The sequence below is a fragment of the Oncorhynchus masou genome, chromosome 1 (genome assembly GCF_036934945.1).
Source record: "Oncorhynchus masou masou isolate Uvic2021 chromosome 1, UVic_Omas_1.1, whole genome shotgun sequence".
NCBI classification, from domain to species: Eukaryota; Metazoa; Chordata; class Actinopteri; order Salmoniformes; family Salmonidae; genus Oncorhynchus; species Oncorhynchus masou.
The window spans coordinates 42245149-42265259 of NC_088212.1; the positions used below are offsets into that span (position 1 = coordinate 42245149).

General features: G+C 41.4%; 1 protein-coding gene and 1 long non-coding RNA gene across 10 annotated transcripts; one reads left to right on the forward strand and one right to left on the reverse strand.

The window, feature by feature from the left end:
• Positions 1 to 1004: 1004 nt before the first annotated feature.
• LOC135544646 (dual specificity protein phosphatase CDC14B-like) lies at positions 1005 to 19236 on the reverse strand. Of its 9 annotated transcripts, XM_064972430.1 has the most exons (17): positions 18962 to 19236; positions 16581 to 16671; positions 11245 to 11320; positions 9864 to 9956; positions 9621 to 9697; positions 9324 to 9390; positions 9129 to 9191; positions 8955 to 9042; positions 8391 to 8621; positions 8145 to 8283; positions 7727 to 7889; positions 7491 to 7588; positions 3968 to 4012; positions 3582 to 3704; positions 3124 to 3271; positions 2610 to 2666; positions 1005 to 2329 (listed from the first exon to the last, which is right to left on the reverse strand). In XM_064972430.1, the coding sequence occupies exons 1-17, from the start codon at positions 19065 to 19067 to the stop codon at positions 2309 to 2311; spliced, it is 1686 nt and encodes a 561-aa protein (XP_064828502.1). In that variant the 5' UTR covers positions 19068 to 19236; the 3' UTR covers positions 1005 to 2308. The 9 variants fall into 9 exon arrangements, 8 of the variants coding, with proteins under 8 accessions (XP_064828502.1, XP_064828526.1, XP_064828518.1 ...); XM_064972454.1 differs by lacking the exon at positions 3124 to 3271; XM_064972446.1 differs by lacking the exon at positions 2610 to 2666.
• On the forward strand, positions 12407 to 15865 carry LOC135544681 (uncharacterized). The gene is made up of 2 exons (XR_010456359.1): positions 12407 to 12721; positions 13352 to 15865. It is a non-coding gene; the product is annotated as an uncharacterized LOC135544681 (long non-coding RNA).
• Positions 19237 to 20111: the final 875 nt, after the last annotated feature.

The following is a 20111-nucleotide window of genomic DNA, read 5'->3' on the forward strand; positions in this document are numbered from 1 at the left end:
TTATATTAAGTGAACACCAAGGGCAAGGGTTTTTGAAAATGTCTTGGTAAAAAACGGACAAAATTATTTTTAGACAACCATAACACATTTTGTGGGAACCATTTTGTGAGGTGAAGAAACTTCTTTCTAGGAGCATGAAAAGTACTGTACATGTATTATAATCCTATCCCCGAACACCACTCATGTTCATATGTCCTGCTGTGCTTCTCTCCAGGCTTATGTCCTAGCCCCAAACCCAGATCACCCTGAGGACTTCCCTGCTTTAGCTGTGGGGAGATTAATTATTTTTTACCAAGACTACAAAGGAATTCCTTTTGTTTGCATTTGACTCCTGGTGAAATGGGTTGCACTTACATTTAAAAATATATATATTCTAACACATTTGGGTGTTATTTCTCCTCCTGCCTTGTGTTCCTATGGAAGCACTGAAGGCAATGTTCAATAAGTCCTGTGACAATAGATGTACTGTTGCAGATGGCTTGCCTCGTCTTTGTTCTTCTGAAGGACACAACAGACCAACACTAACACAGGCCTTGCACAGTGGATGCGCATCCTCAGAATATTGGCAGTAATGTTCTGATTCTACATGTTAAATCGCCACCGTTCGATGACACCCAGCAGGTGATCTACTGCATACCACTGATGTTGGTCTCTTGTCCTTCACACACTTAGTCTAACCAATTAGTTAGTGGTTTTCTACATTATATGTCCCCCAGTGGTGAGTTTGAAGATACACAGCTGCAGACTGAACATTCAGATAATTCACCACAGCACACACTATGAACATGAATAATTGACTATCCTGTGGTCATCAATCACCATCAAGCTACTGTTCTCAGTGGCTCTAATGTAGCACAAAGTATACAAGATTAAAAGTATAAAGCTTGTAAATGGTGAGTAGTGAATGGTGCTTGCGAGGGGTGTCCATAAACTGAAAATGAATTTGGCTGCTGTGTTAGCACATGAGCAGGATGTCACCAAAAATGATCAAAGACAATGGTAAGTATAATTGGTGGCATTTAATTTTAGAATGCTGGTATACTCCATGTGCTCCGAGCAGATATATAATGCACGATAATTATGAATGAGATGAGGCCCCTTTAGGACCATTTTGTATGTAAGACTGATTACAATTTATAGAATGGTTGATCATAACAAGTACAAAAATATTTACAAAGTACAAATACATTTTTTTAGTATATCAAAATGTTGACTTATTTACAGTTTAAGTACAGCAGCTCAACAAAAAAAGACAACCGACTGGAAGCTTCACTGGAGAATGAAAGAAAGGTGGAGCATATTAAGGGTGCTATTCAGTCTGCGTCGCTGAAGCGCTAGAAATGTAAAGACCATTTCTGATTGAACGGACATATGCAGAGTTTACCGTGAATGCAGGGTCTGCTAACGCGGGAACATTGCCATTCAATTTCAATCAATTGGGAACGTTGAACTTCCCGCGATACGGATTGAATAGAGCCAAGTGAAATACAACAAGCGAAATGAGGATTTACAACTCTGGACAAACCATCGATTATTTAAAAAAAAAGAGGGTGGCATTGTATTACTTCTGTGCATTACATTTCTGTCTATAACATTCTGAAAGATGCTCCCCAAAGAGATTACCCCCTAGAGTAGACATGGTGCATGTTCAAGAGGGCCAACATGAGCTTTTCACAAATGATTTCATCTACAAAACACCTCAACTTTCAAACAGCTGGACATGACCTGATCTAGATCATACAACAGGTTAAGAAAAGTGGACGGTGCCTACCTCTGGAGGACCTTCACCAAAAAGCAGATTGACAGTCTGATGGTTCAGGATCAGCCTGGATTGCTATGGCAACCTTCTACTAGTATGTAAACAAGCAGGCAACAAATGTGTGAAATGGAACTCTATTCCCATTACTTATGGCCAGGACTAATGTATAGAGAACAGGGTTTCATTTTAAGATGCACACAACCTTTTTTACATTTTCTTACACGATAAACAGTGAAATAATACAATAAAAGAAGTGCCTTTTGATAAAGAGAATTGGCAAATTAATTCCAGACCAACCAAACATGGTTTACATCTTAATCATATCTGATTACTCGTTCTTCCCATTCACAATCAGATGCATCATTTCCTCATCGAACATCATCCCTTTATCAAAAATCGACTGGACTGGTTCAAGAAAAAACAGAAAAAAAAACAGTCCCTTTTAAGAAATGAAAACAAAATCTCAATTTTTAGGGGCTGTAGGGTAGACTTCTACAGGAGTCCACTCTTAGAATTCCGGGACCCCAGGCTCAGCGCAGTAGAGGAGCTCTAGCTTTTGGTATGGAGTGACTGAAGGGACAAAAAGCACACAATTACACCCAGGCAGAGAGAAATGGGACATTCAGATAATACACCGCAACAATACTACAATGTCTTCTATTCATTAAAGACCCTAAAGAGGGGTTACAAAAACACAATATGCAAGACTTTACTATGCATGCAGTCGGTCAATTCTAATCTTATAAAGGACTTAGAGATGTGGGTAATTAAGAGAGCAGATTGTCTGGAGACACAACAGCATAACAGAGCAATGAGCCATACAAAAGGGATAGAAAAGGGAAACGGATACCATAGTCTCGTTAAGCGCATTGATTGTAAAGAGCATCGAGTTCTCCGTCTTCTGCGTCTGTTAGGAGTGAAAATGAAAAAGTAAAAAAGGGTGAAAGGTAAATGAAAGGGTTATATGATTGATTCCCCAATGACTTCTCAGCAGAATCACCAACAGCCAACAAAAGGTTTTCAGGGTCTGAAAGCAAGGAGACACAGTGTGAGAAGTAAAAGCCCAGAGAAACGATAGCCAGTCATACTCCTGAATCATCCATTCCAGCAGGACATGCAAAAAGCCATAGGGAGTGTAAAGAGCTGGAGAGACTGTTCAAGATAAGAGCGTCTGCCAAATGACTTAAATGTAAATGTAAATGTAAGTGTTTGAGCCGGAGTGTCGGAAGCCTAGAGTACAAACAGATATACAAGGTAATTGCTCATATGAAATGTAAAGTTAAGCAGACCCTTGGTGGGTGGGGGACCCGCAGAGTAGGAGAGAGTGAGGTTGAGCCCAGAGAAAGGGTTGAGGAGGGGCTTGCCTTCCGAGGGGCCTGCAGCATGTTTAGGTTGGGCAGGTTGACCGTGTCTCTACGGCAACAACTGGGCTCACGGCACACTGGCTCTCTGTCACTGGTCACTACATGCATGCTGTCTAGAGACCTGGCTAGTCTGGAGTGGCACAGGGAGCTGGCAGAGGAGGGAAGGGGTTCATCGAGTCATCATAAACCATGTATGGCTAAGGCTCATTCTGTCCAGTTTACTTCACAGAAGTAACTCTTTTCTGTATGACTGAGTATATATAACCTTCAAACATTTGACAGAATATTCAGCTAACAAATATGAGAAAGAGAGCAAACTCAATCAGCACTACCTCTGACAAATCCTAACTTGAGTTACCCACACCGTATACAGACTTTCACATTAATATTGCACTGCTGTTGATGAAAGTACTAGTTGGAATTCAATAGCACGGCTTATTGGAGACATTGACACTAACCTGCCCCCCACACTATTGGCAGGCAGTGAGGTTCTGGTTCTCTTCCTTTTCTCGGAGGCATCAGGGAGATGGGAGGGGTTCACCACAGCTTTACAGCTCTGCCCACTGGACTGAAGGAGAATCCTGGAACAGAGCGAGATCACATACTTAGAGAACGGACAGACTGGTAGGATTGTCAAGCGCCTGCCGGCCGAGAGTATTTAGCCCCTCTGAACAGAGTGCCGGCCGTAATTTGTAAACCGATGCTACACGTAGAAACAGGCGAACATGACGGCCTTCAGTTGCCAACGGCGGGGGGTCCCTTTAACACACCACGCCGACAGCAAGCGAACAAGCAGTCGGACAATCGGTCTAGTTGAGTTCTCAATCAGGAAGCGTTTAAGTACCTTAAAGACTGCGATGACCTGCTGTGGATGTTTTTTTCTTCTTGTCTGTAAACACACAAGCACACACCATATTTCAACATCAACAGCAAGGGAGGGAGAAAGACAGACAGGAGGAGATTGAGACCACACAGCTTGGAGATGCAGAGACAGAGAGAGAGAGAGAGAGAGAGAGAGAGAGAGAGAGAGAGAGAGAAAGAGAGAGCAAACAGGCAGCAGCCGCAGAATAATCCAGAACATTCTAAGATGTTGAGCATTAAATTTTCTCCTGGCTCAGAGGAACTTTGGCTCAGAGTTTGATGCAAAGTTGAATGTGAGGCAATATAGGCACTTTGTTGGTTATTCAGGTGCTGGAGGCTTGTCAGAGGTCAAATATAAGCTGGTTGTAGCACTTAAATTAGGAATTGGATCAATATTGTTGGGGTGGGAGTGATTTGCATTGGCTTTGCTGATATGCAGCTACTGGTAAAATTATTCCAAAACAGAGATTCAAGGAATGAAATATATAAGCAGGAAGCGGTTATTACTGGCAGTGCTTGAAGTTAAAAAGCAAAAAAGGGCATTTCCAAAACTCTCCAAGACTGACAAGGGCTAAGTAACACATCACAGAAACGTGATCCCTACTCTCCTCATTTGCAAAAAAAAAGTCAGTTGCAACCAGTTTGTGACAAAACTTGTACCAGAACTCTGAAGGATATTTAGAAGTATAAAGAAAGGTGAGGATGGTGGACAGGAGGGGGGACCCCGGCACATAAACTCTTGAGGGGGTTATTAAGATGAGGGGGCACACTTACAGCATTCTCAGTTAGACTCCGGAAGGGGGAAGAGTTTTGGGGGACGGGCGGACAGGAGAGCTCAGTGAAATCCTAACCCGTCTATACAGAAATGCAGGATGGAAGAAGGGAAGCCATACACAATCCACCACAGGGCAAGGCTACACAGGGACGAGAGCAGCATGGCTACCAACCATCTAAAGGAGGAGGGGGAAAACATCCAAACAGAACAGAAACAAAAACATGACAGAAAGAAGCATAGACAGAGACATCCAGAGGAGAGAATCTCACTCGTTCTTTTTTCCATTGGAACTGGGTCAGGCTTACCCAACAGCAACGCCCCGTCCTGAGTCCTAGTGTACATATCCACTAGCCTGGGCGCCAGACCCTTTCCACTTCAGCTAACTGGTTGTGATCTTGCTTGACAAGGCAGCAAAGTGGCATTATTAAATACTGAAACAGTTAGGCACCCAGGCTACAAAATAAAATAAAAAAGTAAAGTATTTTCACCATAGCAGAAAAGGTACCTGCTAAGTTCACCAATTCAAGTCTCACCACCTCCACAAGTTCTTGCATTGATTTTACACAACTTGTTTTCCACAGCATCCTAAAACGGTTTCCCCAAATGGTGGTCTAGTGGCGCATGTCAGAGTCTACCACCTCCGGTTTTTGCGCAGTTATAGCCCTAAGTATGGTTCAACATTGAGAATCAGTAAGGAAACACCAAAGCTTGCTTCCAGTTTACTCTAAAACACAGACTTCAATGGAGAAGGCAATCAAGGACACGGTGCAAGAACAAAGGCACCTCCATAGGCCTGGACAACAGAAAAGCTTCACACAACATGTGTTTGACTGTGTAAATACATCACCTAAAAATAACTGGGCTTATACACCTCTTAGTCCAGAAGCCCAAATGTCGTCTCGAGGAGTGTTCTCACAGCAAACACCAAGTGCATTTGACAGTCATGTGCAGGCTACACTCTGGAATCTAGAACATAAACTGTGCCCGTGAAAGATACTGGTGGAAAGAAACTGAGACTTTCATGAAAATAATTAGCAATATCATTCTCAAGACATGAATACAATACGCTGATGAAAGTGGCCTATGGTGATTGGACCCTTACTACGACAAGAGTCAATGAGGGATTCTTGCAAGATAAATGTGGGTTTGGTTCAGTAGAGAAGAGGATTTTTAGGCAGGAAGAAGCAAGGCTCGGACAGTGGGAAGGCACTGACCCAGTCACTAACACAATGGAAAAAGAACAGCCATTTTACATTCAACCTGGCCCAACACTTACAACATATTAGGTACAATACAGAGGCCATGCATGTTCAAAAGGTTAAATCATGCTTTTTTGTGTGTCATGCATAGGAGGTAAAAATAGATCACACGTGCCCACAGTCAATGTTGCATTATCCATTTAAAGTCCCTTTCACAGAGAAAAACTAAATGGTAGCTAGACTATGCTGGAGTTAAATAATAGGAGGGCAAGGTTTGGGGTTCCATGAATGGCCAATCTCAGAGCATATCACTGTATCCGTGACGATGGAGAAACCACATTCTGTTGAGCAGCTGTCTCAATCAATAGTATGAGTAGACCTCGGAATCCCTGTCTACTGGAGATTCCCAGTTCTCACCCTTGCTAGCCTGTGCATATCAAAGCAGCACGTGCCCGAGCAGGTGACCAAAATCATTCATCACATTATCCACCCACAGGACACCATATCGTACCGCAGTCATCCAAAAGCCATACATCCATTGGCATGGCGACCATTTATACAGGAAGAGGAAGCTAGTCAGACAAGAAGTGACATGCACTTACCTCCATGATACAAAACCTCACTTCCTCTCTCAGTTTTTCTCTCAGTTTTTTCCCCCCTCTCTGTCTTGCTCTCTCTGCTACATTTTGAAAGGCAGACAATCCAGACAGCATTCTGGCCACACGGTGCCTAAGAGGCTCCAGCAGTATACTACCGCCTGCCTGCCACGGGATAACAAAACCCACAGCCGTAGGTGTTCACAGAGGTCGACAAACTGTCCTCCATGTGGGCACCAACATTTTCCGAAACATTCGCATTTGGATTCTCAGTGGAACATGACGCCCATTAAAATAGTAAATCTGGCGCTCATTTAAATAGTGCCATGTGCCCAGCCCATATGGGCTTGTAAGACACTACTTTCAGTCATTCTACATAGCCAACTTTCTCATCATCAACAATAGTCAATCAGTGTTAGAATCATGAGTGCAGCTATTATATGGTTTTGAGGCAGACAATGAAAAATAAACCATGATGACTACAAGACCAAATGCATGGCACCAACAGAACAACAAGTGGACTGTTATATCAACCCAAAACCTGTATTACAACCCATAGTACAGTAATGTAATGGTAATGGGCCAACTATCATTCGGCTAAAATCAAATCCTTGCCACCCAAGAATGAATGGGGGAGCATGAAATGACATCAAAAAAGGAAACTGCAATACCAAATAATCTCAAGTTAGAATCCTAATGAAACCTCAACTTTCTCTGAACATCAATACAATGAATGACTTGGATAACATGACTACAAAGCCTGTTCCTACCCCCCTCCCCTAATTACAATTCTATGAACTTTAAGGACAAAATAAACCCATTTAATCAATTCAATAACTCAACCAAATGCAGGGAATTTGGGGTTAACTTATTTCAGTAACCTGAAACAAGTCAGTGTGATGCATGATGAGAGTTGAAGGTAGATGGGATACTTACGATAGGGAGCCTGTGGATGCTCTGGCCTGTCTCTTGCTTTTCAGGGCTCGCAGTTTATCACCCTGCGTGATGCCATTCATCTCCTCATCGTCATTATACTGAGGGAGATGTAAGAAAACGAGGTACACAGACAGAGGAATCCATTAACTCACTGTTCCCTCCCTCCTTTCTTGACATTAAGGTTTATTCAATTTCTTGACATCAAAGTAACCAGACAGGATTTCCAAAACTCCTACCAGTTCCGCCTCTTCTTTCTTGGACATCTTGTTCTTGTTGCTGCCATTGATGGTGATGTCATCAACCCCCGACAGGATCCTGGTGACAGCCAGCTTGCCGTTTTCCTGCTCGTTCATTTTCTCCCGGAACACATCGCCCTCCGACCACAGACTGCTCTGCTTACTGCAGCATAACGGGAAAACAGCCTTCAAGTTGCACAACCCCCTACAAAACATCTTTGATACTGATTCAACAATTGATGCTCAACTCAACGCAAGATGTCCCAGAACTGAAACACTTGAGTTGAATTGGGTGTGTTAGTGCTGGGTTGGAGCTTGTCTGCCTGTGGCTCTCCAGGACTACAGCTGGTGACCACTGGTCTATACAGCAAAAACCTTCACAACAATGGATTGAATCTAGAGAAAATCAGACACATACTCTTCCACAAAGTTTTGTTGTGGTCCGATGACTGATCCGGGCCGGCAGATCCGCATCCAGGCGATGGCCTCAGCCGCAGTCAGGCGGTAGTGCTTCATCATGTAGCAGCCTATCAGGGTGCCTGTTCGACCCAGACCAGCTGAAAAACATTAGGATCCATGGGATATGTAGTGTTTGATCAGAGTGACGCTGCCAATCTTTCCCATTCATTAGGACTGGAGCGTGAATGTAATGAAGTAAATGTACCTTTGCAGTGAACAGCAATAGCTCCGTCTGCGTTCTCACAGATGTTGAGGAACATCCTGACGATGGAGTCGTTTGGCGTGCTCCCGTCCACGAAGAATAGGTCGTGGTGCTCGAAGCCCATGTCGGTGAAACGCTTGGCGTCATACATCTTCTTGTTGAGACGGACGATGGTTGTGATATTGTGTTTCCTGAAGTAAGGAAAGTAGGCCTCGGGGGCATGAAGAGGGTAACCTGGAGAGAACAAAATGTTTTTTTGTAGAAATTGTTTTACTTCTGCACACCTGGAGTCACATATATTTGTACACGGCATTTAGGGGGGGAAGTGTATGCCTGTAAAATGATCATTTATTTTTATAAAGTTCTGTGACTGAAATGCTTCATGTTTTCGATGTCCACTTTGCAAGTATAGGCTGCACAGTGTAAGGGAGTTAATTTGCCAGTTATTCTTAGAGGGGAAAAGATCAATGTGGCAGCGTGTTCCACATTGGTATTAAAACATAAAAAATGCAAACATGTCCTTACAGCTCAGATTGAAGAAAGCTAATCTGGAGGGTTTCAACCTACCATTCTCCATTTTGCTTTTTGGATGAGGACCACTGAACGCTAGGAATTTTCCAGGAACTATCCAGTTGAAATCTCCATTTTCTGCTCTCTGCAACAAAGAGACACAGACAGACAATTACGAATCCTTTGTGTTAACCCAAGTTGCATTCTGAAGTATGATAGCGATAAACTTACCTCGTAATGTTCGTATTCCTCCACATCAAACTGGGAGAAATCAAGCCAGCCAAACTGCAGAGCCTGGAGATACATTTTATGGGAGTACATTTCATTTGGAGCATGGAACACTATGCAAAATGTGTTACATTTCATAAAATGTGCAGCTCCAAATGAACTTGTTAGACTAACATCGGACTGACTGAAGCGTTGTACCTTGTATATGGCGCACAGGCAGTCTAGAATGTTCAGATTGTACATGCAGGTTCCAAAAGAGGCATCTCTGTTCAAAACAGACAAAACAATTACATTTAGAAACTATTCAAATCCATCTGCATAAAGCATTCATACCACATTTATAAGGACTAAATAAATACAGGGTCATAGAAGCTTAACAATACGACGTTGATCAATTGTGATTGGCACTACTTTCTAATGTGTACTCTTGAGGAGTTTCTCTCTCTAGAAGTTCTGTGTTTGTATATGTATGCATGTATTTGTGTGTGTGTTTACCTGAAGGGTAAGTAGGTAGAGTTCCTGGACACCAGTAGACTGTAGGCTTCCTCTGGCGTCTTCTGAAGATGCATCACCTTCAAACAAACACAGGCCAGCATTACGGAGGACCGACTAACGGAGAACAGCAGCAACATTATAATGAAGATTCACAAGCACTTTTATTACCCGGTAACACACAATCAATCACTGGTTCAGGGCTATCAATCAGTATGACGTCTCTCCTGAGTGAGAAATACTTACTGCATATGAACCAATGAGATAAGCAGCGTTGGCTTGTTTCTTTTGATCTCCACAGGTGTAGAAGACTATCTTCTTCTTTGCTAGTGTGCATGACTGCTCCAGACGACAACAAAATAACAATTAGCCAATTACATTTAAGTAATTTTGCAGACACGCTGATCTAGTGACTTACAGTTGCAATATGTAACTTTTTGGGCGACCCGACCAAATTCACATAGAAATGTGTGTTATAGATCTGTTATTCTCAATGAAAACAAGTCTACGAAGCGGTAGATCTGTATGTGCGCTATTTTATGTTCCGTTCTTACGTTTCTTTTTTGCATCTTTTACTTTCAGTTTTGTACACCAGCTTCAAACAGCTGGAAGTATAATATTTTTCCGCTCTGAAAAATATATTTCACAGCAGTTTAGACTGTACAATGATTCTCTATACTATACTTGCTTGTTTTGTCACAAACTGAAATGAGGCGAACCATGAGAATTTTAGTGACCAGGAAATGGCAAAGTGATTTCTGCATAGTGCATCTTTAAGTGCCTTGCTCAAGGTCACAGAGATTTTTCACCTATTCAGCTCGGGGATTTGAACCAGCAACCTTTCGGTTACTGGCCCAACGCTTTTAACTACTAGGCTACCTGACGCTCATACTGCACATCACTACACAAAACAATCCTGATCCCTGACTACGACAGTTGACAACAGTAATAAATCGAAAAGTTTTTCTTTTGTCACAACTTTTCCATATGAGATTGTCTTACACCAATAGGCCTAGGCCTGCTATCAGTCAGACTGTCATTAAGTTGTCCAGGACTGGATTAGGAGATCTATGAACTCAATGGTCTTAGTCTCTCTAGACATCCCGAGTGTCCTCCCAAAAGGTTATAATATTCCGGTTTAACAATAGAACTTCAGTTTGGCATAGAGGAACTGCGTCACGACCTTATTCGCTTGAATAAAATACTAAATAGTAGCTAGCAAGACGGAGATCACAGAGGTTATTTTTTAATGAGTGCATTTTGCAAGTGGCTAGTTTGAATCAACTACCTTCACTAAATCCACTGCAAAAGGTTTTGCCTGCAAACTTTGGTTTTGAATCCCGACTTTCTGGCATGTCTGCCTCGAGATTTGTTGGGAGAGTTGTCTGTCTGAAGAGGACCCACCCCAATGTTCTTCTCTCCCCCCCGCCCCCCCTCTACAAATCATGAGTTCTAAAACACTGCCAACATTCTCTTCAATAATCTACAAACATTACCCATTTCTGACTAGTGTGACATAACTTCTGTTTGGTTAGGCTGGGAGAACAGTTGACTATCTATTGACCAAGTCCTCTGTCAGTGTGTGTGTGTGTGTGTGTGTGTGTGTAAGGTTACAGAGTTCCTTTACCTTGAGCTTTTTAGTGAGCTTGCAACAGAAGCGATAAAACATGGCCAGGTTGAGCGGGCCAAAGTCTGCATAGAAGCTGGAGAAGAGAGAACAAGGCACAGGCAGGTTTGACTGTTAAAGCGAAGTTTCTTTAGACAGTTCAGAACATTGCAGGTCAATCAATAAATCAGCTCTCCTAAACAGGCCTATGCCTCTGATGAAGACCTAATGGGTGGAGACATATGTTACACTGTGTGTGAACTATCCTCTTTGCTGATGAACATTCATACTTGGACATCCACATCTGCTATTCATTAATGTTCAACACTTACAGTGCATTCAGAAAGTATTCAGACGCCTTGAATTTTTCCACATTTTGTTACGTTACAGCCTTACTCTAAATGTATAAAATATTTTTTTGTCCCTCAATCTACACACAATACCCCATAATGACAAAGTGAACAAGTTTAGAAGTTTTTGCACATTTATTACAAATAAAAAACAGAAATACCTTATTTATATAAGTATTCAGACCTTTTGCTAAGGGACTCGAAATTGAGCTCAGGTGCATCCTGTTTCCATTGATCATCCTTGAGATGTTTCTACAACTTCATTTGAGTTCACCTGTGGTAAATTCAATTGATTGGACATAATTTGGAAGGGCACTGTCATGAAGTTGGCCTGTTGGTCAGGTTTATAACCCCCATAAATACCCCCCCCCCTTCTCTCTCTACTCTACAGAGTTACTCTTGGAAAGCCCTTTGTTAACATAGAGAGTCTGAAAACATCAAAAGGGTGGGGACCAGAACCATATTTCGGTAATCCAACCAGTTCAAAATATGCATTGGTACTTAAAGAATATGATATCAGATCAGTTGTCATCTAAGACATTATTAATGATGATAGGATGACATAAACTGTATCTTGGAAAGTCTACACATTCAAGTTATCAGATTCACATGGAATTGTTGTGCAATTTAAATGTTTAAATATGAAACTATTTGTGAAAAGATTAAATGTAATTTTAGTTTCTAAATGAGAGAATTGGTTTTCATAAGTGAACTAGGCTCAACTCAGTGGCCCTGCCCATGTAACAGACATTGGTTGTAAACTATGAAACACGCCCTTCTCTCCACTATTATATAAGCCCTTTACGAAAATGTAACATTTGTGTTCCCGAGGATGACGGTCCATATGTTAAAAGGGCTAATATCAAACTACAGAACTAAGCCAACTTCAGCGTGAGCTTAAAGTATGGCAACTTCGTATGAACTTTGAACTCTTATTCACTAAAGAAGTGATACCTCCTAGCCGTTGAGTGAGCAGCAGCAGCTGTAAACGTGGGCTAGGAAGGGACGGACAAAGTATCTCTTCTACCAAACACAAGACGTTACTACAACGCATCTATTCTACCATACATTCTTCAGAGGACAGGAAGATCTCTGTTGGGCAACACGGCCTTCCATCTACGACCAACCTATTGAAGCACAGCTCATGAGTAAATATTCCTTGGATTTTCCTTTTCCAAATGGGCGATTATTTAGAATGCATAAGATTCTGTATTACCGATAGCATAGCTTTACAAGGTCCGATCAGAGACCAAATTCCTTTGTTCCTCAGTCTTCCCACGCTTTCATTCAAAACCCAACACTTTCTTTGTGTAACCAGCATATCTGTTCTGTCTGCTAGGGATGTTTTCTTTTACAACATAATTAGTAATCAATGTATGACCCATCCTGTGTATGTGTAATTCTGTGTAATTGTTTAGGTATTTAGTAAATTAATAATTAAACCAAATTTTCTATTGCTGATTCAACTTGTTAGCCAGGGTTTGTGAAGATAACCAAGAATTCTACGACTTCAGATGAGACTGAATAAAGTGAAGATTAATTATGGACCGCTATTGATGTAAAAGATTACCAGGTCTTTAATAGTTTATTCAGGAAGATAACAGCTCTATAAACATTATTTTGTGATGCCCTGACTTTCTAGTTAATCACATTTACATGATTAGTTCAATCAGGTAATATTAATTACAGAGAAATTATTTTACAGAATAACATGTCATATCACTTAATCCGGCATAGCAAAAACACAACAGCACACACATATCTATTGTGGCGTACAGCAGGTCAGACACCAGGGGGAGACTCGGAGGCCTGGTGACAGATGGAACACACATCACGAGGCGATGGCTCCATCTGCTGTACGTACCAGGTCACGATGGGCTCTCCGGCCAGGACTAATTGGGGCTGATTGAGGATTGGTGAGTAATCAAGGGCTGATTGCTCACCAGCTGTACAAGTCCCATAAAGATGTAATAAGGGCCACACAGAGGAGAGACTAGGGGAGGAAAGGACTCCCGTATAGTTGGGGACGGTCACAGGAGGGAGTTCAGCTTTTGATCCCCACAGGTGACAGCAAGACGGTATCCCGGAGAGGGTCTCTTGGGAAGACCTACACTTTTGGACTATTATTTTAATAAACACCTTTGAAACTGAGCTAATCATACTCTGTCCGTGTCGGATCTGTCTAAACGGTTTGACCCAACCCGCTGGTCTGCCACACTATATAAGGTCCCACTGTTCACAAGTGCATGGCAGAGCAAAAACCAAGCCATGAGACCAAAGCTCCGAGACAGGATTGTGTCGAGGCACAGATTTGGGGAAGGGTACCAAAACGATTCTGCAGCATTAAAAGGTCCCCAAGAACATAGTGGCCTCCATCATTCTTAAATTGAAAAAGATGCAGGGTGTGCAAAGCTGTCATCAAGGCAATGGGTGGCTACTTTGAAGAATCTAAAATGTATTTTGATTTAACACTTTTTTTGGTTACTACATGATTCCATATGTGTTATTTCATAGTTTCGATGTTTTCACTATTCTACAATTTAGAAAAAAAAGTTTTAAAAAATACCCTTGAATGAGTAGGTGTGTCCAAACTTGACTGGTACTGTATATCAGATAGCACATTAGATTAAATGCCATCCACTTTCACATTTCATTCTGTAGTCTTGGCATATACTGTATGTATGTATGTATGTATGTATGTATGTATGTATGTTTTCTTGCCTAACATCATTATTTGGAAATGGTATATTGATGATAGTTTTGTTCTATGGAGGGGTGATGCAAAACAGCTCCAGGCATTCTATACTTTTCTTAACTCCTGTTCTGATCATTTGAGATTTACTCTGCAATCTAATACACGTCAAATCAGTTTTCTTGATCTTCTGTGAAGATAATGTTCTATACACTGATCTTTACAGGAAACCTACTCATCGTAACAGTTTGTTGAGAGCTGATAATTGTCACCCACTTCCCTTGAAAAATAGTTTGCCCTACAGCCAATTCGTCGAATCAAAAGAATTTGCAAAAAACAATCAGATTTCAACAGAAATATGGCTGAGACGCAAAGAAAGTTCAAGGAGAGGGGCTACAAAAATTATCAGATTAATATTCAAAACAAAACATGACCTTTTTCAAGGTCAGTCTCGCAAAAAGACGCATTCTTGAGTTCTAACTACCCGCTATTCAAAGTGTTCTGAACAAATTAAGGGAATCGTTCACAAACATTGGCACATTCTAAAATCCGATGTGTCTCGGTAATGTGTTTTCAGACCTTCCCTTGGTCGTATTCACGCGGGGCAGAAATCTCAGAGACCAATTGGTACACTCTGATTTACCACCTCAAGATATTCCTGAACAACGTCTATTTGCACCCCTACTGGATAGAAATGACAAGTGTAATGGCTGTGCTCAATGCAATGGCACTTACAAATGTCGATCCTTCAAACACCCACAAACAGGGAAATCGATCCCAATCAAAGGTGTTATTACGTGCTCCACTAAGGCAGTTATTTATCTTATAACTTGTCCTTGTGGTAAAAAATGATGTGGGTAAAACAAAGCGCAAATTAAAAGTATGTATCTCAGAGCATCGTAGCACCATTAGGTGCAAAAACTTGACTTACCCAGTTGCAGCCCACTTTTTGAAGGCAGGCCACTCGATTGCGTCTCTGCGTTAAATTGGCATCGAACATGTCACCCTCCCTAGGAGAGGGGGTGACCTTGATAATTTATTGTTAAAACGAGAGGCTGCCTGGATCTTTATCTTAAAGACCCTTGCTCCCTTCGGTCTGAAAGTAGACTTTGATCTGAAGCCATTCTTGTGACTTTGCCATTGTAATTGTTTGTAAGCCTGTGTAGTCTAAAATGAATCTATGATCGTATGCTATCCATTTGTTGTTTGTATGCTGTTCTTTGTATGCCATTTTAATATTTGAGAATTAACCAAAGATATTAGGCCACTCTTGGCCATGATTACAGACACTATATAAACGAGTCATCCCGCATTGTTTGTGATTATACCCTGATGAAGACAGTTTGGCTGTCGAAACGTTGGTAATTACATTTTTGCATCTGAGCTCCTAGAGTGTGCGGCTCTCTTAAGTTTTCTGCTCCGCTAGCCAGCACCTCGCCTAAATAGATGTGCGTTTCTTTTTCTTCTATATATACACACACTGTATGTAAACATTTATTTTCTCAAATGTAAAAGTATATATTTTGTATGGTTTAAGACAGGAAGTCATATACGCTCGCAGACACACCTCCACAATAAACATATCCTCAGCTCCTCTCAAGACACACAGGTGTTTATTTTGACCGGTAGTGTGTGTACACACAAACATATTTCAATATTCATAAACAAATGTAAAAAAAAAAATAACAATATGAAGACTACTCATATTAAAGAGCAAGCGGTAAGGCTTCATATTACATATTTTTGATTGTAGCACCTACAAATTAAACATTATGGAGTCATACACAGGAGGCCTGGGTAAGGCCAAAAATACCAACATTTATTTATAATTTCTCAATTATGCTTTTACATACAAATGTTTAATATATGTTAAGCTGCAAAGTCAAAATTGTCTATATTGTAAAAATGTGTGAAACCACAAATATGCTTTTTGGTCTTAATTTAAGATTAGGCTTAGCAGTGTGGTTAAGATTTAAACGCTGGTTTCATGACTTTGTGGCCATGCCAGCTATAGTGACCACTTGGCAGGGCTCCAATTCATGAGTCATCTCAAATCCAACCAGGGCTGGGTTTCCCAGGGGTATACTCATTACTCCAAACAGTTGCAAAATGTTCAGTTCTGCAACCAAAACTATTGTTTCTATTAGCCAGATTTGGGTAGGTCCGGCCTGTTTACCGAACCTTTCCAATAAAAATGCTAGTTTCTGTGGCAAAACAAAACATTTTGCAAATGTTTGGAGAAATGACTACACACCTGGTTTCACGAGGAATCACTCACATGGCCTATGAACGCCCTGTAATACAAAAGCACTTACTTTTCATATGACAGCTCATCATCTATGCAGAAGCAATGTCTGTCAGCTGTGCTTTTTATCTTCTGCTGCAGTACTGCGAAATACAGTTGATCTGAAAAATAGAAGGGGGTTTTAAAAGCTTTTTTGGCACACAGTCGTGGTTTTGGGGGCGTTCAGTGATGAGAGAACTATTTTGCATTATATTTTGTTTGAGTTTCATCATGGATTAGATTTGATTATGGACAGTCAAACAAACATGCAAAGAACCGTTAGCTACAAATTAATGCTTGTTAATTGTGCCCCACTTTGCGGGCTAAAAAAATGGCACATGCCAGTTTGAATTTCCTTTCCCCCGGAAATGTTTCGACGACGGATATCAATAGTGCAACAATTTACAGTAGATAAGGTATGGTTTGCTTTCAGAACAGCACTTACCTTTAATGATTTCAATACTTTTCGTGACATTGTCCTCGGTCATTCTGATAGCGACTTTAGCCAACAATTAGTTACAAGTCAAGTTGAATTAGTTGCAAGTCAAGTTGAACAGCTTGTTTTCACTGCAGTCTTACTATAAACGCGCCTAAATAATAACGAAAACGTCTGACATAAAGTCCAGCACAATGGCCTACACACTCATTAAAGAAAATATAGTTTCTTCATCCCATGAAACTAAAACGCCCCACAGAAGCGAACAGCAAAATATGGTATTTTCTACTACTCAAATACTAAAAGAAAGTGCAGCAAATATTTTTCTAGAGTAGCATAATGCGTCGCTGGGCAATGTCTATAAATGTGTCTGTCTCCGTTGAAAAAAATATACTGACATGACAAATTAAGCCTCAACTTGCTTAGTGACGAAAAATAACAGGCCGCATAGACAGGCTACGTACTCTGCTCAAAAATAGTTTTGAAATAAAATCATAAGCACCACCCACTGCAACAATGTAATGCTCTCGCGCAACGTTATTGGTTCAATGAAACGGTGAACGCTACACTGTTGCAGGGTTGGCATGCCAATCATTCTACTTCAATGAACGAAGGACTGGGCGGATTCGATTATGTTGAACCACGGGGCACCATACCACGGCAAATGCACTGAGGCAGGAGCGCCCTTCTCAAATCTAACAGTAATCTGAGCCACTCGGTCATGTTGTTAACAATGCAACTTGATGAACCGTCCAGAAACATACATCCCTATTCCATCAAATAGCTTATATCTGTGAATTGTCGAACTAGAACTAATGCAGATAATACGTTTTTATCAAAAACAATCACGTTTGCATGTGAAAACACAGAATCCTACTCATTACTTATCGTGCTTAATAACGTCCCCTTTGTTTTGAGCTGACTTCGCTGTGGACTTTGAACGGGGCACTTGGCGTACGCCCGGGTGGTTGCCCCGTTCAAAAACGAATGCAAATCAACTTTCACCCTGTTAAAAACATGCGTATCGGGTGCCCGGGCTATATTAATCGAATCCCCTCATTTTTAAAATTCTGCCTGGTAAAACATTCAAGATTCTAATTGGAACGATGCCCAAGCCGTTGCTAGGAGAATAGATTCTCGCGGCCAATAGAAATGCATCTTCTACTTTGACGGAACCCTTCCATTGTAATCCTCAAGTGAGGGATAGTTGGAACAACCGGTAAGGTTTGAATTGATTACAAACATTTTCTTACCAAGTTATTACAAAACGACAATGTTTGGTTGGTTATACACGACTGTAGACTAGCCTATCATGCAGGCCTAATATGCATTATGAGGTATAACCCGACAAATAACCTACAGTACACCCATTGTTTGTGTGCAAAAAGCTCGCCCATTCTCATTGAAAAATAACAAGTGAGACAATTTCCTTTAGTGTGGTTTGGCTTATAAAAACATCCACATGATCAGCCTTTTGAATCAGGCAAAATGCATGTATTGAAGCCTATCCTCTTTTTGGGGGTAAAAGGAATTCTGCATCCTGTGATGCACATGGTCTGTGGCTCCGGAGTGGCGCAGCAGTCTAAGGCACTGCATCTCAGTGCTAAATGTGTCACTACAGACAACCTGGTTCGAATCCAGGCAGTATCACAACCGGGTTTGGCCGTCATTGTAAATAAGACTTTGTTCTTAACTGACGTGCCAAATAGTATGAAAATGCATAAATTGAGGTAGCTGACATGCAGTCAAAAAGCTGACAACGCATAATATGTAGCACAGTCAATACTATAGCTTATGATTAGGAACCGATGGTGTCGCCATTTTAGATAAAAAGCTGCAGGGAAATCAATGGTAGGTCTAATAGTCAGCAACATCATAAAATCTGCATTCAGACACTGCAAGGCCAGCGTAGCCTACGGTCTATGTTCCAAACTCGCTCAATGTAATCTACGAACGGTTCATCCGCAATTTCTTACCTGATACACTAATGTGAATATCTGACTTTAGCTCCGCCTCCTCTCTCTGGGCTGCACGGCGCTTTTTCATCGACTCAGGTCGCCTTTTTTCGCTTTTGCGCTTCATTCTTGTTTTTTTGCATGCACTGCGAGCATCTCCAAATGGCACAGTGAGATCTGTCTGCCCTGCGGTTGTTTTAGTTTTCGGTGCTTTATAATGTCGATCCTTGCTTTCCAGCTAGGGTGTCATCCGAAGCGCAGTTGTTCGCTCTTGCTCAGTTTTTCCTTTGGTGACGTCTGTGAGCAGGGGAAGTTTCTGAATCCCTTTCTGTGACGTAAGACGTTGCCACCCCCTCAGTAGTTACTGTTATTATTATTATGCTGCTTTTCGACTGTTTATTTAATTTATTTCACCTTTATTTAACCAGGTAGGCTAGTTGAGAACAAGTTCTCATTTACAACTGCAACCTGGCCAAGATACAGCAAAGCAGTGCGACAAACAACAACACAGAGTTACACATGGAATAAACTAAGCATACAGTCAATAACACAATATAAACAAGTATATATACAGTGTGTGCAGATGAGGTAAGATAAGGGAGGTAAGGCAATAAATAGGCCATAGTGGCGAAATAAATACAATTTAGCAATTAAACACTGGAGTGATAGAGACTGGAGTGATAGATGTGCAGAAGATTTATGTGCAAGTAGAGATACTGGGGTGCAAAGGAGAAAAACAAATATAACAGTATGGGGATGAGGTAGTTGGATGGGCTATGTACAGGTGCAGTGATCTGTGAGCTGCTCTGACAGCTGGCGCTTAAAGTTAGTGAGGGAGATATGAGTCTCCAGCTTCAGTGATTTTTGCAATTCATTCCAATCAATGGCAGCAGAGAACTGGAAGGAAAGGCGACCAAAGGAGGAATTGGCTATGGGGGTGACCAGTGAAATATACCTGCTGGAGCACGTGCTATGAGTGGGTGCTGCTATGGTGACCAGTGAGCTGAAATAAGGCGGGGCTTTAGCTAGCAAAGATTTATAGATGACCTGGAGCGACGAATATGAAGTGAGGGCCAGCCAACGAGAGCATACAGGTCGCAGTGGTGGGTAGTATATGGGGCTTTGGTGACAAAACGGATGGCACTGTGATAGACTGCATTCAATTTGCTGT

What these genes read in the sequence shown, in the direction of transcription:
- LOC135544646 (XM_064972412.1), bottom strand. Translation starts at nt 19,067, where the DNA reads ATGAAGCGCAAAAGCGAAAAAAGGCGACCTGAGTCGATGAAAAAGCGC. An exon ending in ATCTCATTGGTTCATATGCA is followed by an intron (nt 9,698 to 9,863) that starts GTAAGTATTTCT and finishes GTTTGTTTGAAG; the next exon opens with GTGATGCATCTTCAGAAGAC. An exon ending in AAAAAGCAAAATGGAGAATG is followed by an intron (nt 8,622 to 8,954) that starts GTAGGTTGAAAC and finishes TGTTCTCTCCAG; the next exon opens with GTTACCCTCTTCATGCCCCC.